The sequence below is a fragment of the Marmota marmota genome, unplaced genomic scaffold (genome assembly GCF_001458135.2).
Source record: "Marmota marmota marmota unplaced genomic scaffold, marMar, whole genome shotgun sequence".
In the NCBI taxonomy this organism is placed as follows: Eukaryota; Metazoa; Chordata; class Mammalia; order Rodentia; family Sciuridae; genus Marmota; species Marmota marmota.
The window spans coordinates 44,958,613-44,973,731 of NW_026000229.1; the positions used below are offsets into that span (position 1 = coordinate 44,958,613).

General features: G+C 36.2%; 1 protein-coding gene across 1 annotated transcript; it reads left to right on the forward strand.

Annotated features, from left to right (window-relative positions):
* The first annotated feature begins 13,372 nt into the window (after window positions 1–13,372).
* Window positions 13,373–14,314, forward strand: LOC107137826 (olfactory receptor 4F3/4F16/4F29-like). The gene has a single exon (XM_015480264.1). The coding sequence runs from the start codon at window positions 13,376–13,378 to the stop codon at window positions 14,312–14,314; it is 939 nt and encodes a 312-aa protein (XP_015335750.1). The 5' UTR covers window positions 13,373–13,375.
* The last annotated feature ends 805 nt before the right edge of the window (window positions 14,315–15,119 follow it).

Here is a 15,119-nt window from a genome sequence, read left to right on the forward strand (position 1 = left end):
CATTTGCTTCTCTGCAAAGATCAAAGCAGTAGGTGTATAGCTGTGATTGACGTAGTACACATAGAAGCAGAACTAAACTCAACAGTTGATAAATAGAAAAATCACCAACTTACCCCCCCACAAAAAAAACAAAAGGAAAAGAAAAATGGAACCCATATAATATTTAGACCTGGGACAGCAGCATAGCAAGAGAAACAAAATATCACAAGTTAGCACCAGGTGCCTTAGCTTCACAGCTGGGGGAGGAGGATTTTACCCTTTGTAGGAGTAAAGGAAGATAGAGTGCCTGAAAAATCCATCACAGTAGATAATGGCAATCCCATCTATTGGAGAAAACCTCATGGGTTTACGGCCTGAGTAGATAAGAAATTTGAAATACAGTATCTTCTCTTTGGAAAAGGAATTCACTTCATCTCCGAGCAAACCCCCAAGGTGTTATAACTAGGAGCCACCTTGAGAAGAGAACTATTGTCTGAGTTTGGACCCCTCTTGGGGATCAGATGCCCTATATGTTCTCATCTCTGAGACCCCACAGATGATCCACTGTAATGGCTCAGTGGGTAGTTGCTTCATGAACCAAACATTGCTTAGTAGGGTGACTGATGCAAACCCACTGAGAATGCTGTATTATGGAGAAATGGTGTTCTTATGTGGAGGGGAGCAGAGGTCACCATCCTTAAGAACCAAGGGACCAAGGGCCTCTTCTCCAGGTTTTGGGAGCATGGTCAACGGCGTGTAGTTTTTCACAGGTGTCAGGCCTGAAGAAAGTTGTCCATGTTGTCCCCTTCACTAGTCTTCCAGCACCAAGCGTGGCCTATCATGCAGAGAAACAAGGCAGAGAAAGAACTCTCTGGTTCCACTGTTGCCTGCCCACAGAGGCATACTGGGGAAGTCCCTAGCCATAGCTCTAGCTCTCATCTTGCTCCCAGGGTGAACAGCCTAAGAAGGTCCAGGGAAACTGTGTTTGGTGCCAGCTACATTCCTCTCTCAGTTGCATCTGTGAATACCTCAGTGGAGAGGAATTTTGCCTGGTTCTAACAAGGACCCACTGTTGCTAGATCTCTGGTGGGTACTATAGCAGAGAAAATTGGGGTAAGAAAAGTCCCTGGTCATGGCCCCATCCCCAGGCTTGCAAAGCTAGGGAAGAGTCTGAGGTCCGTGTACTGGGTAGGCACAACCACAGTAGCAGAGAGGAAAACGCAACTTTTTCTGCCATCACACCTGTGCAGTTCCTCCTGCATCCTGTGCCCCATTCCTTCTGTGAACAAGAACTGCTGACAGGATTGGGTATTGTAATTCTTGCCCCTGCCTTTCTACAAGAAACATCTGGACCCACAAAGTGTCTAATCAAAGGACAAGTGCCTCAAGATCCCCATTTCTTCTCGAGCCACCAATACTAGAGAACTTTCATGTTACAGTGACAATACCAACAATGCTTGAGGAAATTCTCCATCACCGAATAGAGGCCACCATTTCCATTGTAGGAGGACCCCGCACACTCTCTGCCTATACCATACCTACCTAAAGTGCTAGAGTCCCCACTCTTGTGCAATCCACAAAGACAGTGGGCCTCTACAACTCCAATGTGATACACATTGTGTTCCAAATCACTAATGATCACCAAGGAAGCTACAGGGAATATACCTTGTGGTGCTTAACTGGCAATAAACTCAACAAGGCATGACAAACTGACACTCCAGGACACATTCTCAGGAGAAAGCTGTGTATGAAGACTATCCCATAAACGTGGTAGAGATGTCTAGTAGATGTGCAAATTAAAACATAAGAAAAAACAAGGTAACGTGGCATGTCCTAGAGATCATAACTGTCTAGTAACAGATTCCAAAGATACTGAAGTAGGTGAAGTGCCTGATAACAAATTCAAAATATTATTTTTTAAAAAAGCTCATTTGAGATCTAAGAAATTATAAACAGTTAAATGCAATTAGGAAGAAAATGCTAGATATGAATGAACAATTCAGCAAAGAGATAGAGATTGTGAAAAAGAACAAATAAGAGATATTAGAAACAAGGAGCTCAATAGCAGATAAAAATTCAACTGTAGGCCTCAACAACAGACTAGGAAAGAATATGACAATATTGGTCAGAGCTTGAAGACAGGTCCCTTGAATTGTAAGATTCAGACAGAAATGAAGAAAAATTAAGAAAGCATGAAGAGAGCATTCATGATCTTTGAGACACCATTAAGAGATCCAATGCTCATCATTATATCCAAAGGGGAAGAAATAATGGTTAAAGGCATAGAAAACCCATTCAATGAAATACTTGTAGAAAACTTCCCTAATTTTGGGAAAGATATGGACATCCAGATACAGGACATTTACAGAATTCTAAATAGACATGACCAGAAAAGATCTTCACCATAAAATATTGTAATGAAAACTTTAAAAGTAGAGTAAAAAGAAAGAGTTTTAAATGTGAAAGAAAAAAGTGTCAAGTCACATTTAAGGGCAATTCCATCTGACTGAGAGATTTGTCGGTAGAAACTATTGGCCAGTAGGGCATGGCATGAGGTATTTCAAGTTCTGAGTGAAAGTAACTATCAACCAAGATTATTATATTCCAGCAAGGTTATCCTTCAGAATTGAAGAAGATATAAAGACTAATAGAAGACAAAGTGAATTGAGAAAGTCTCTTGTCAAAATAGGCCTTATAAGCAGATACACAAAATGGGGATTATGACAGTTATGTGTAATTTTAATTATATTTTTCTTCTAGGTAATTCATAAGAAATATACTTATGGTGGTTTACTTTTTGAAATTTGATCACTTTGCAATGATACAATAACTAATAAATAATAATTCTTTTTTCTTGTGGTAATGGGGCTTAACCAGGAGTGCTCTACCACTGAGATATACCCTTAGCCCTTTTTAAAATTTTATTTTGAGACAGGATCATATTAAATTGCTCAGGCTTATTTTGAACTTTGATCTTCCTGCCTCATTCTCCTGAGTTAATGGGATAATAGGTATGTTCTACCACATCCAGCTAATAATTCTTTATGCTGCTTACTTTCCTCTTTTTCCTTCCTGTTTGTTTCCTTCATAGAAGAAGAAAGGGTGCAAATATTACAGATAGCCTCCCTTGTTCCTCAGTCCTTCTGTGTTATGTGTTGTGGGAATCTGACCTCACTGGGCTTCATAAACAGGTTGCATTGTCCTATATTGTCTGTTGGGTTTGGCCAACAGATGAGATTTGAGATCCTAGATAAGATCATTTTATTCATTTCTTCTCTTCAGAGACACAGTGGGCTGGCTGTGTTACTCTTCAATGGCCCTCTCCTTCCACAAATGCTTTATTTCTAGATTTTTACAACTACTCTTTGCCTTTGCCCTTTAGGCACAGGAGAGGTAATGCTTCCCCTGCTGTCTTTAGCCTAGGACCCTTGTTTTTCCTTACACTGTTCACAGCTTTGTGGATATTCTCTTTATTAAGCTCTCTCAAGTTATTTAATTTGTGCCATCTCTTGTCTTGGTGGGATCCTGACTCATATGAGTGTACAAAAGTAAAAGTCAAAATCCTTGTTTGTTTTCCTCTAATAATCCTACTTTCCTGAATTATTTATGAAAAAATTTAAAATCTCTATTTGTCTATAAACTATTTGTCTATTAAATAAATAAATAAATAAATAAATAAATAAATAAATAAATAATATTATTTAGCAGTACTGGGGATTGAGCCCAGGGCTTCATTCATGTTACAGAAAACTCTACCACTGAGCCACAACCCAGTGTTTTAATTTTTTTTTAATATCTAATTTGAGTCAGAGTCTTGTTAAGTTGCCCAAACTAGCCTTGAACTAGTGATTCTCTTTCCTTAGCTTCCCGAGTAACTGGGATTGTAAGTAGCTGGCATTGTAGGCATGTACCATAGTGCCTGACTCAGAGGAGTAAATATTTATATGCATAGCAACCTAGTATCCATGCTGGTTGCTCTCCACTGTTCTACTCAATAGTGTGTGGTTGAGTTTTATTGAGTCTGAACTTTGTTTTCAATAACTATTTTAGGAATTACTTCTAATAAGCCATTATCTATATTTGTAAAATATTCAACAAAATAGTACAGGTATATTTAGAAGGCAATATTCTACTCTCATTTCCTCTTCTCTAGTGTCTCATTATGAATTGTTAGGACCTTTTTTATTCTGGTAGAACCAAATAGGTCTCTGGGGACAAAGTCCTTTGACTCATGAGGATGTTCTAAACTCATGTCTATGTAGTGTCACTTAGCCACTGTCCTCGACCTTCATTTCTACCTATGGCAGAATGTTATAGTCCTTAGTGTTAGAGAACACAGGACAATCTCAGATTCCAGGAAGACACCCATGAATATTTCTTTCTGTAGGTTAACTGGAAGATTGAAAATCAATTTAATAATAGGGAGTACAGCTTAGCTTTTTGATCAGATATGATTCTATTACTAGGATTCCTATGAACATGCATCATCTCCTACAGTGCACAACTGTCATCTTAAAGCAGAGAGATCATGTCTAGCATGACATATTGAACTACTGGAGAATCATTGTGAAAAAATGAAATAATTGTGAAAATAGAAATGATTAACTGAGCTGAACTTACAACTAAGTTCAGTATTATAATGTGTTTGGGTAATGTAAACAATGTTAAAAACTCAAGAATTTTTATGATGCTTTGGATTCATCTTGCTGTTAATCACTTCTTCCAGTGATAACTATATTAACAGTACTTATCCTCTATAATTTTATGATTAGGTAAGCAAAATTTGTGGCTTATGAAACTAAGAACAAGGGTTGCTATAACTTTGTCTTTATTGCAGCTTTATAGATGAGATGTGTATCATGCAACTTGCATGTGGAATATAGAAAAGTTGAACTGACAGGCACAGAAAGTAAAATGGTGGTTCTGGAAGTTGAAGGGTTGATGAAATATTGGTCAAAGAACATAAAATTAGACCAAAGAAATAAGTTTAAGAGATGTATTACACATCAGGATGACTGTAGTTAACGATGATATGTTGTATGTTGGAAAACTGTCATGAGAGCTGGGCACTATGGTGCATGCCTGCAATCCTATCAACTCCAGAGGCTGAGGTAGGAGGATCACACGTTCAAGGCCAGTCTGGTCAACTTAGCAAGTTTCTGGCTAATAATAAAAGTAAAAAGGACTGTTGTAATTGCTTGTGTAACATCTCTGGGTTCAGTCCCCAGTAACAAAACAAACAATACAAAATGAAAATTGCTATGAGAGTAGATTTTACAACAGTTATAACATATGCATATTTTAAATATTTTGAGTTAGCTATTCCATAGTATTTATATGGGTCAAAACATTGTTTTGTACATTATAAGTATATAAAACTTGTAGTTGTAAACTAATACTTAAAAAAAAGAGATGGGATATAAACTGATTTCCTTCTGTGAAAGAAGTAAACTTTTTAGGAACTTGTTAAGTTTTCAGGATGGAAGAAATATCCGAAGAACAGAAGAGCCTGCGAAAGACCTAAAGGTGAATATGCTGCTTGCAGTATAAATTCTGTTTTAAATTATGATGTGGATAATTTAAAATATTACAAAACAAGAAGTATAGGAGATTGGATTAGTTTTTCTGTTCTCTTATGTGCTTATGCCTCTCAGTGTTTTGTATTAATTTTGTTTCTAAATGGTAAATAAAATGAAGGACTTGTATATTTAAAGAAGAAGCCTTTGGAGAATGTTGAAAAGTTCTGGGGTGGAGGGGAAGTGGAAAGGAGATGTGGGTTAGAAAGAGATCTTGATGAAATATAAAAGAAATTGAGTTTTGGAGTCTTGGAACCAGAATGCAAGAGGTTGATTTTTGTGGAGTCTATGTGCATAAATGGTAATTTGAAAGAAACACTGAAAAACATTTATATTGCACATAGTTATAAAACATAAAAGCAGAAATAGTCTTAAATTAGGGAAAGCAGGCCTTTACATGGGTACAAAGAAGGAGTTTGTGACAATTTGATTTTTTTATTTGTGTGTGTGTGTGTGTGTGTACGCTGAGGCTTGAACTCAGAGGGTAGTTTCCCACTGAGCTACATCCCCAGCCCTTTTTTTGTTTTGTTTTGAGTCAGGTTTTCACTAAGTTGGTTTGGGTCTTATTAAATTGCTGAGGCTGACCTCAAACTTGTGATCCTCCTGCCTCAGCCTTCCTGGTCACTGGGATCAATGAACAATGGTTTAGATTTCCAAAGTTAAGAGCTGTTTGTAAGTCTGTCTCATTGAATAGATGATTCTTTTATTTGGCACCCTAGTTACCACTAAGTCCTCTACCTATACAGGGGGAAATATTTGGGAACTCTGGAGAGTTGGTCAATTCTATGTAAATGAAGTATTTGGATTAATCACAATAAAAATTATAAAAGTACTAGGCCTTTTTACATGCATATATAATAGCTAAAAAAGCATAAATAATGTATTCAAGGAAAACTACTCAAAACCTTTCTTGAGAACAATTAGTCTCTAAAAAATGGTTTTAGAGCATAATCAAAAGGGCTGTGGAGGTGGCTCAGTGGTGGTTAAATACCCCTGGGTTTAATCCCCTTGTTTCCCTCTGGGAGAAAGAGAGAGAGAGAGAGAGAGAGAGAGAGAGAGAGAGAGAGAGAGAGAGATTTTATTTGGAATGGGAGTCTACTAAAGCATTTGTTTAGCTGTCCTAGTATGGATAGTATTTTTTTCCCCAGATAGAAGAGAGCAATGGTTGGAGATGATGGAAAGGTTTTGGGATGAAGGACTTGTATATTTAAAGGCATGAAAGAATGTGTAATTTGTGGTATTGCCAGATAAAGAATTGATAGTGCTAGATCATAAGTTGGAAAAAAAGTCAGAAAAATGAGGTTGAAAATGAATTTAGAAGGTAGTAGCTGTAAAGGGGTTGAATGCTTGGAGAGGCTGCAGTTCACCTGGAGGCAGAGAGGATGCTCTAAGCCACTAATGGGATGGTCAGCATCTGCTTTGAGTGTGGATAGAGGCTTGTCGAAGCAGCAGGATGCTGTGGAGGTTTTGTGGTGACCTTGATGAGACCTGATGAGAACAGGGGAGAAGAGAAAGGAACAGATATATGGTTGATATATGAAATTTAAAAAGGAAATATGATACACTCACCTTTCAAAAAGTGCTCTTCACTGTAACATGGGTACTGCGTGTTTAGCTTCCATATTTGTCACATGAATATTTGCTATTTTTCATCATATCTATTTATTTTTTGGTAGTAAATCATCACAAACACAGCTGAATTCACTTGTGCTGTAAGTTTCCTCTTTCTGCCTTCCCAGAGCAAGTCATTTTTTCAAAGTTGTTGGATATTCTTTTGTTCAAACTTTTGTATTTTTACTGTGTATTTATACATTATACTTAACATATACTCACAATAACACAAACTTTTCAAGTTTTCCCCATGGTAACAATTATAAATCTGGCCCATTCAGATTACTTTCCAAATAATTCATTCCACTGCATTAATATGAAAACATTTATTTATATATTATTTTCTTGTGGACATATATATTATTTTTAATACTAGACATTTTTCAGAGGAAGAAATGACTAGATGTAGGGTCATATATAATTTTATTTACATGTGGGAAAAGGGCTCATAAAATGTGTTATTCATGGTCATATATTGAGTGGCAGATTGTGAAACATTATTTTTCAGATAATGAAACCTATAATTAATTATCATGTACAGCTTCTTTAGAAAAATAAAGTCAGGTGTGGTGGTGTACACCTGTAGTCCTGGTGGCTTGGGAGACTGAGGTAGAAGGATCATGAGTTCAAAGCCAGCCTCAGCAACTTAATGAGGCCCTAAGCAACCAGCAATTCCCTGTCTGTAAGTTAAAAAAGGGCTGGGAATGTGGGTCAATGGCTAAGTGGTTCTGGGTTCAATCCCTAGAACCAAAAAAAAAATGCTATTTATTTTAAGAGCTAAAATAGAGATTAATTCAAAGGAAGATACAATCACACAGAGTCCATCTTTAACATGAAAACTGAGAAGGAATCTAGACTCTTTGTACCCATATTGAGATTGATGATCAACCTTAATATACTTTGACTCAGGGCACTTAAGCTGTTTACTAGGGGACTTCATATGTCTAGTACTCTTTAAAAAATTTTAATTTCTTACATATGACAGCAGAATACATTACAATTCATATTACACATATAGAGCACAATTTTTCACCTCTCTGGTTGTACACTGTCTAGTACTTTTCTAAGCACTGTGGAGATCAGAAAGCAATACATTTGATGGAATAGTCCTGTAATTCACTTGTGGAGTTAAGATGAAACTTTAGACACAGAAAACCTCAAACTCAGCTTGAAGTAGCCAAGAATGGTTACTTGAAGAAGGATGAATTTGAACACAGTCAACATTATGGAGGCTTCTACAGCATGCTGAAACTTTTTCACGGGATCAGTAGAAGGTTGAGTATTAAACCACAATTTTTTGTTATGAGTCCATCCAGAAACCTATCTATTTCAAATAACAGTATTTGCATGAACAATTATAATAATAATAATTTTTAATTATTAGAATAATAATACTTGCTTTGGTGAACTGTCAATTCTCTGAAGACACTGTGGTACATTAAAAAGCTGATAGTTGGGTGGGATGGTCAATTGTGGTGGCTAAGGGAGTACTCATAAGTCAATAAGTAGCAATGAGGAGCTTCTTTTAGAGTTACTTGTTGACTTATTTTTAAAAAAGCCTTCCCCAACAGTTTCTGTCATCAACTTGCCACATGCTTTTGTTCAGGTTGTCTCTACATGAAGTCACAGATAAATAAGAGGGCAGGGAATTAGAGAGAGCACTGGTCTTGAAGTCAATAGACTTTGGTTGTAGTCTAAGCTCTGTCACTAAGTAAAGTTCTGATTTTGGTCAAGTTATTTAACACATTTGGGAATGAATTTCCTGATCTGTGATGATTAGAAAATTTCCTAAATTATTTATCTTCAATTTATCAGTAGATCCTGAAGCTGACCTTATTATTCAAGTCTCCTCAAGTCTAGGTTGAAGATTTCTTTTTAGTTCTATTCTGTCTTTTTTAAAAATAATTTAATATGTTTTTAATCACATAAGTTTTAAGGACAATGTTGAATAGAAGTGGTGAAAGAAGGCATCCTTGTCTTGTTCCAGTTTTTAGAGGGAATGCTTTCAATTTTTCTCCATTTAGAATGATATTGGCCTTGAGTTTAGCACATACAGCTTTTACAATGTTGAGGTATTAATTGGATTCTAGACAATTTTATTCCATAAGGCTGCAGTGAGCAACTTCTAAGATAGTTTTTGCTTCTGTTAAATTGTTTTCTTTTAGTTACACTTTTGCAATATTGTAAAAATAATTCTGAAGTGAACACATTTTACCAGTTTTTCTTCTATTGAATCATTTCCTTAGAATTAGCATTGATCAAAGTCTAATGTTTTTCATGATATGTGGTGCTGATCCACAATGGGGGGAGGCAGGGGAAGAATGGAGGAACTTTGTGTTGAGCAGAGGGGAGTGAGGGGACAGGAGGGGGTATGAGGGTAGGAAAGAAGGTGAAATGAGAAGGCCATCATTACCCTAGGTACATGTATGATTGCACGAATGGTGTGACTCTACATAGTGTACAACCAGAGAAAGGAAAAGTTGTGCTCAATTTGTGTACAATGAATCAAAATGCATTCTGCTGTCATGTATAACTAAGTAGAACAAATAACAAAAAAAAAAAAAGAGAGAATTAGCATCGACTCACTTACATTACTGGCTCAACAATATGAATGCTCTAACAATTTCAGATACATTTTTCATCATGTTGCTTTTCTGGAAGTTTATACTAATTTCTAGTGGTATTAAATTTTCTCTTTTATCCAAGTCCCACCAGCATTTACAATACATTTTCTTAACTAATTTAATAGTATAAAATGGTACTTCAGAGATGCATAAGGTACTAAGGTGAACATTTTTTTTTGTTTACATCTATGAAATTCTTGAGGTTTTGTTTATGAATTCAAAAGAGCTGTTTATCTGATAGAGACATTTATCTTGTGTGTATGGCTTTGGCTGCAATTTCTCTTCCTCTTGGTTGTTTCTTATAATTATAGATTTTCCTTTCTCCCTCTCCAGTGGACACAGGTGCTTTGATGTACCTGCATTGTTTGTGTTTTTCTTTGTGATGTTTCTCTCTACAATTTGAAACCAAAGAGATCTATTGACAGTGGGATCTATGTGGGGCTTTGTATTTTTTAGCCTGTTGAATAAGTATTGGTTTTTTGCATCAATTCTTCACAGTAGGTAGTCAAAAGATAATACAAAGACGGAAGGAGGAGGAAAGGAGGCATCAGCCAGTTAAGTTTCTGCAGCCAATTTTCGTGTTCATTTAATTTCAATCTCTCAAATAATAGGTGAGTGTGTGCGTCAGTGTGTCTATCGGGAGGAGGGGGAGGTAGAGCTGTACAAAAGAAGATAGTGAGAGAACGTGGGGGTTTGGAACAGACCTAGTGACCTGGTAAACTGGGGTTCATGCTATAGACACCTAATTGGCTTTGATTGGTAATTCATGAACCAGGCGGTATCTCAACTATGAAACAGAGAAGGAGCTCTGATGGCTGAGCCGAGGAGCTAGATTTTGTAGGCAGAAAAAGCCTGACAAAGCAGAAACAGGAAACTGAAAAGCAGATTGGTCATTTCAGATTTACTTTCCTTATAGGTTTAAATCAGCAGAGTCTTTCTTACTGTGTCTGCTCAGGTTGACTCAGCCCCTGATGATTGATTGCTGTAGTTCTCCTGTTCTTTTGAAAACCAGCCCATTTTAAGGTTTGACATAATATTGTGGCACCTGGAACAATCTATTCCCTTCAGGTTTGGTCTGTTTTACTGGAGCCCAGTGCAGGAGTTGGGTTCAGAACAATGGCCTCCCATAGGTTTCATTTAATGATGCAAAAATGACTCCACTTTTCTGTATTATTTCATGGATTCCAAGCTTCTAAACTGCCAGACTTGAGAGAGAACAACTTTGTATTTGCTTGTTAATATTTGATTTAAACAAGGTTGCAAAATGAGTCATTAATGACAATGAATTAAATTTAGGCTCTCATATTTTCCCCGAAACTAATCAAGCAAACAACTCAGAGAGGTATTAAAATTAAGGACTTGTAAAAATGCCGTCAGGAGGGTAGCATGGTGTTTTATGAGTGTTTTTCAGGAGGACATAAGATGAATGACTCTTTGAATAAACACTGCAATAAAGAGGAAGTGAGGGGAAAGGGAAAAAAAATACAAGGGGGAGAAATGAATTACAGTAGAGGGGGTAGAAAGAGAAGAGGGGAGGGGAGGGGAGGGGAGGGGGGATAGTAGAGGATAGGAAAGGCAGCAGAATACAACAGACACTAGTATGGCAATATGTAAATCAATGGATGTGTAACTGATGTGATTCTGCAATCTATATACGGGGTAAAAATGGGAGTTCATAACCCACTTGAATCAAAGTGTGAAATATGATATATCAAGAAGTATGTAATGTTTTGAACAACCAACAATAAAAATTAAAAAAAAAAAAGAATGTCACAACATCGGGCATATCAAGGACATCCAGGTTTACTTCTGAATCCCCTTCATTATAAATTCAAATAACCCTCGGGCAGCTACAATTCTACTTTTCAATGCATTCTCATAACTGAACTATAAATTTCTTTGCACTTAAAGTAATTCCCTTTTTTGTCTTTCAGCAGGAGAAAATAGGAATTCTATATGCAATTTTTGCAGTGTTTATTCTATTCTGTCTTTTGATAGGACAGTTTTTAAATTTTTAATTCCACCTTTCCTTCTTTCCTCATCTGATCCATCTATAATCCCAAACAAGTAGATTTTATTCAGCATATATTAATTTATCCCTATTATATATCTGGAATGATTCTAAATTTTTGATACATTGGATTGAATAATATAGATGTGATCTCTAATGCCATGTCTGTAATCTAGTTGGGGATGAGGAATTATACAAATATTGAATTATATTTATGCAATGCATTACTAAGAATTATAGTGCATTTTGAAAGCAAATCAATTTAATTTATATAATAATTTTTCAACAAAACAAGGTGAATTTTATATGAACCACAGTTCTTTTTTGAAATATCTTTTATGATATGGAATTTTGATGTTTCCTGCTAGCCAACAGCATATTATTTTCATATTCATTCATTTTCTCTTAAACTACATGCTGTTTTGGACAAGTAAAATAAAGAGAAATAAATATTTACTAAATGTATACTCTAGTCATATGATTAAGATATTCTAATTACAATTACAGTTTCACAAATAAGCTTAAGTTTAAAGAATTTATGTAACTTGCCCAAGATCAACATGTCAGTGGATGAAATAATGGAGCAAATCTTGGTTTTGTGTATCTAAAACCCATATTATGCTGCTTCTCTAAATGAAATTAAATAATTCCAAGATAATGTAACAAATCATTAGATAGAAGTTTGCAGGAATGTGTTTTATTACATTATGATGATTTTCATAGCTTAAAAGTCTTTAGAATATGAATTAAGTACTCTCAGGCAGCATTTATCAATATTGAGGGGCCAGTTGTTTTTCACTTTTAATTCTAGTCCTTTATGGATGGATTCTTTTTGGAACACAAAATCAGAAACAGGGTATTACTATAATGCTAGTTTCTAGAAAAGTGTATACACATATTCTCAATTTTTGTACCTAACATGGTGCAAAATGGTAACAGTTCATAGATCTGTACATTTCATTGGACCACTTTTTTTTATTGATTTGTAGAGTCCAAATATGAATAAGTCATAATGCCTGCCTTCAGTTAGATTTGTAACCCGTTCACTATAATATGAGGGAGAGTAAACTATAGCTAGTAATAATAAATCAAGATTCCACAGATGGGGTAAACTTAAATTAACATTGAAGATTAACATAGGTAAAACTCCCATAGGTAAGGAGTGAGAAGGAGGAAATAAAAAAATATGTTTTCCAAGTGAAGTTTTATTGGCTTGAAAATGGATCAACTAGTTTCATGTGACTGAAGCTTCTCATATTAATTTTCAACCCAAATCAGAAGGGTTTTGTTTTGAGTTCTGTTATTTATGTTGATCATCTTGTATCTCATGAGGACTATTACATCATCTAGATGGGAGGAAGTAGAGAGTTATATTACATACAGACAGAACATAAGTGGTAGAGAGCAGATCCATATAACAGTGACCAAATTTGAATGTGAAGTCAGTTTGAATGCTAACGTGTAAGTAAACTTTCATAAATTTAACTTATCTCCTTCTATACTATTAAATATAACTAACATAGTTTACATTTTCTCATACTATCCTGCTTCAGGTATCATTTCCAACAAAGCCAATGGATGGAGCAAATCACTCTGTGGTGTTGGAGTTTGTGTTCATGGGACTCACCAACTCCTGGGGTATCCAACTACTCCTCTTTGTGTTCTCTTCCATGCTTTATGTAGCAAGCATGATGGGAAACTCCCTCATTGTGTTCACAGTGGCTTCTGAGCCACATTTACACTCTCCCATGTACTTTCTGTTGGCTAACCTGTCCTTCATTGACCTAGGTCTGTCTTCTGTCATCTCCCGAAAGATGATTTATGACCTTTTCAGGAAGCACAAAGTCATCTCCTTTAGAGGCTGCATCACCCACATCTTCTTCATCCATCTCATTGGTGGTGTGGAGATGGTGCTCCTCATAGCCATGGCCTTTGACAGATATGTGGCCATATGTAAGCCTCTGCACTACCTGACCATCATGAGCCCATGGATGTGCATCTTCTTTTTAGTGGCTGCCTGGGTGGTTGGCCTTATTCACTCAGTGGTTCAAATGCTTTTTGTAGTAAAGTTGCCCTTCTGTGGCCCTAATGAGTTGGACAGCTTTTACTGTGACCTTCCTGGGTTCATCAAACTTGCCTGCACAGACACCTATCGACTGGAACTCATGGTCACAGCCAACAGTGGTTTCATCTCTGTGGGCTCCTTCTTCATACTGATCATTTCCTATGTTGTCATCATTCTCACTGTTCAGAAGCACTCTTCTGCTGGTTCCTCCAAGGCTCTGTCCACACTTTCAGCTCACATCACTGTGGTGGTCTTGTTCTTTGGTCCTTTAATATTAATCTATGCTCAGCCATCTTCCTCCACACACCTGGATAAGTTCCTGGCCTTCTTTGATGCAGTTCTGACTCCTTTTCTTAATCCTGTCATCTACACACTAAGGAATCAAGAAATGAAGGTGGCAATGAGGAAAGTATGCAGACAGCTAGTGAGTTACAGGAAGATTTCTTAAGTGATTGGTGGTGTAAAAGTACTCATAGACTATTGAAGTTCACTGTGATGATGAAACTCAGATGAACACTTCTCTTTGTCCTACCATGATTTGATAATCCATATTGTATTAGGTCCATTTTTTCTTTCACTAAAGAAGGAGGATCATTCACTTCTGAAAGAAGAGGAGGAATTAAAGTATTTAGAAACCAAAGATTATAATGATTTTGAATTTCAATTCCAAAGGGATGGTATTATATGAAACAATTATTATAAACAGGCCACTCTGCTTCAAGGCCTTCAGACGAGGGAGAAATTTCTTCTTATTCCTTTATAATCCAATACAGCCTCATCTTAAGTTGATTACATTTGCAAAGATCCCATTTGCAAATAATCTCACTTTTCACAAAAAAATCTCACTTTAACAAAACTGTGAAGTATCTATTTAGTGGACACAGTCAACCCAAAGTAGTAGTGTATGTAGTGAAGCTATCAGGGAACTAAAATGGTTGTAGTATAACTACAGAGTGAAAATGTATTTAATTAACACAGTAGAAGTAACTTAGAGAAAACTGAACTCTAGTCTTGCTTTGATATAGCAGTTGGTGATTCAGCATTTCTAAGTGTTTTTTTTTTTTATTTTAGTAAATTCACAAAATCACACTCTGCAAACTTTGCCCAAAATTTAACATTTATCACTGCCTCTCTTTAGTTTCATTATTTGAAGTTATACCTATACAACAAAGGATAATAGAATTTACTTCCTACTGTCTATATCCATTAGGTTTTGTGTTTCACTAAAACTGGGCTATGCATATCCGTCAGTG

Bases quoted from the DNA above. Each gene is read 5' to 3' on its own strand.
- LOC107137826 (XM_015480264.1), top strand. From the start codon at position 13,376: ATGGATGGAGCAAATCACTCTGTGGTGTTGGAGTTTGTGTTCATGGGA.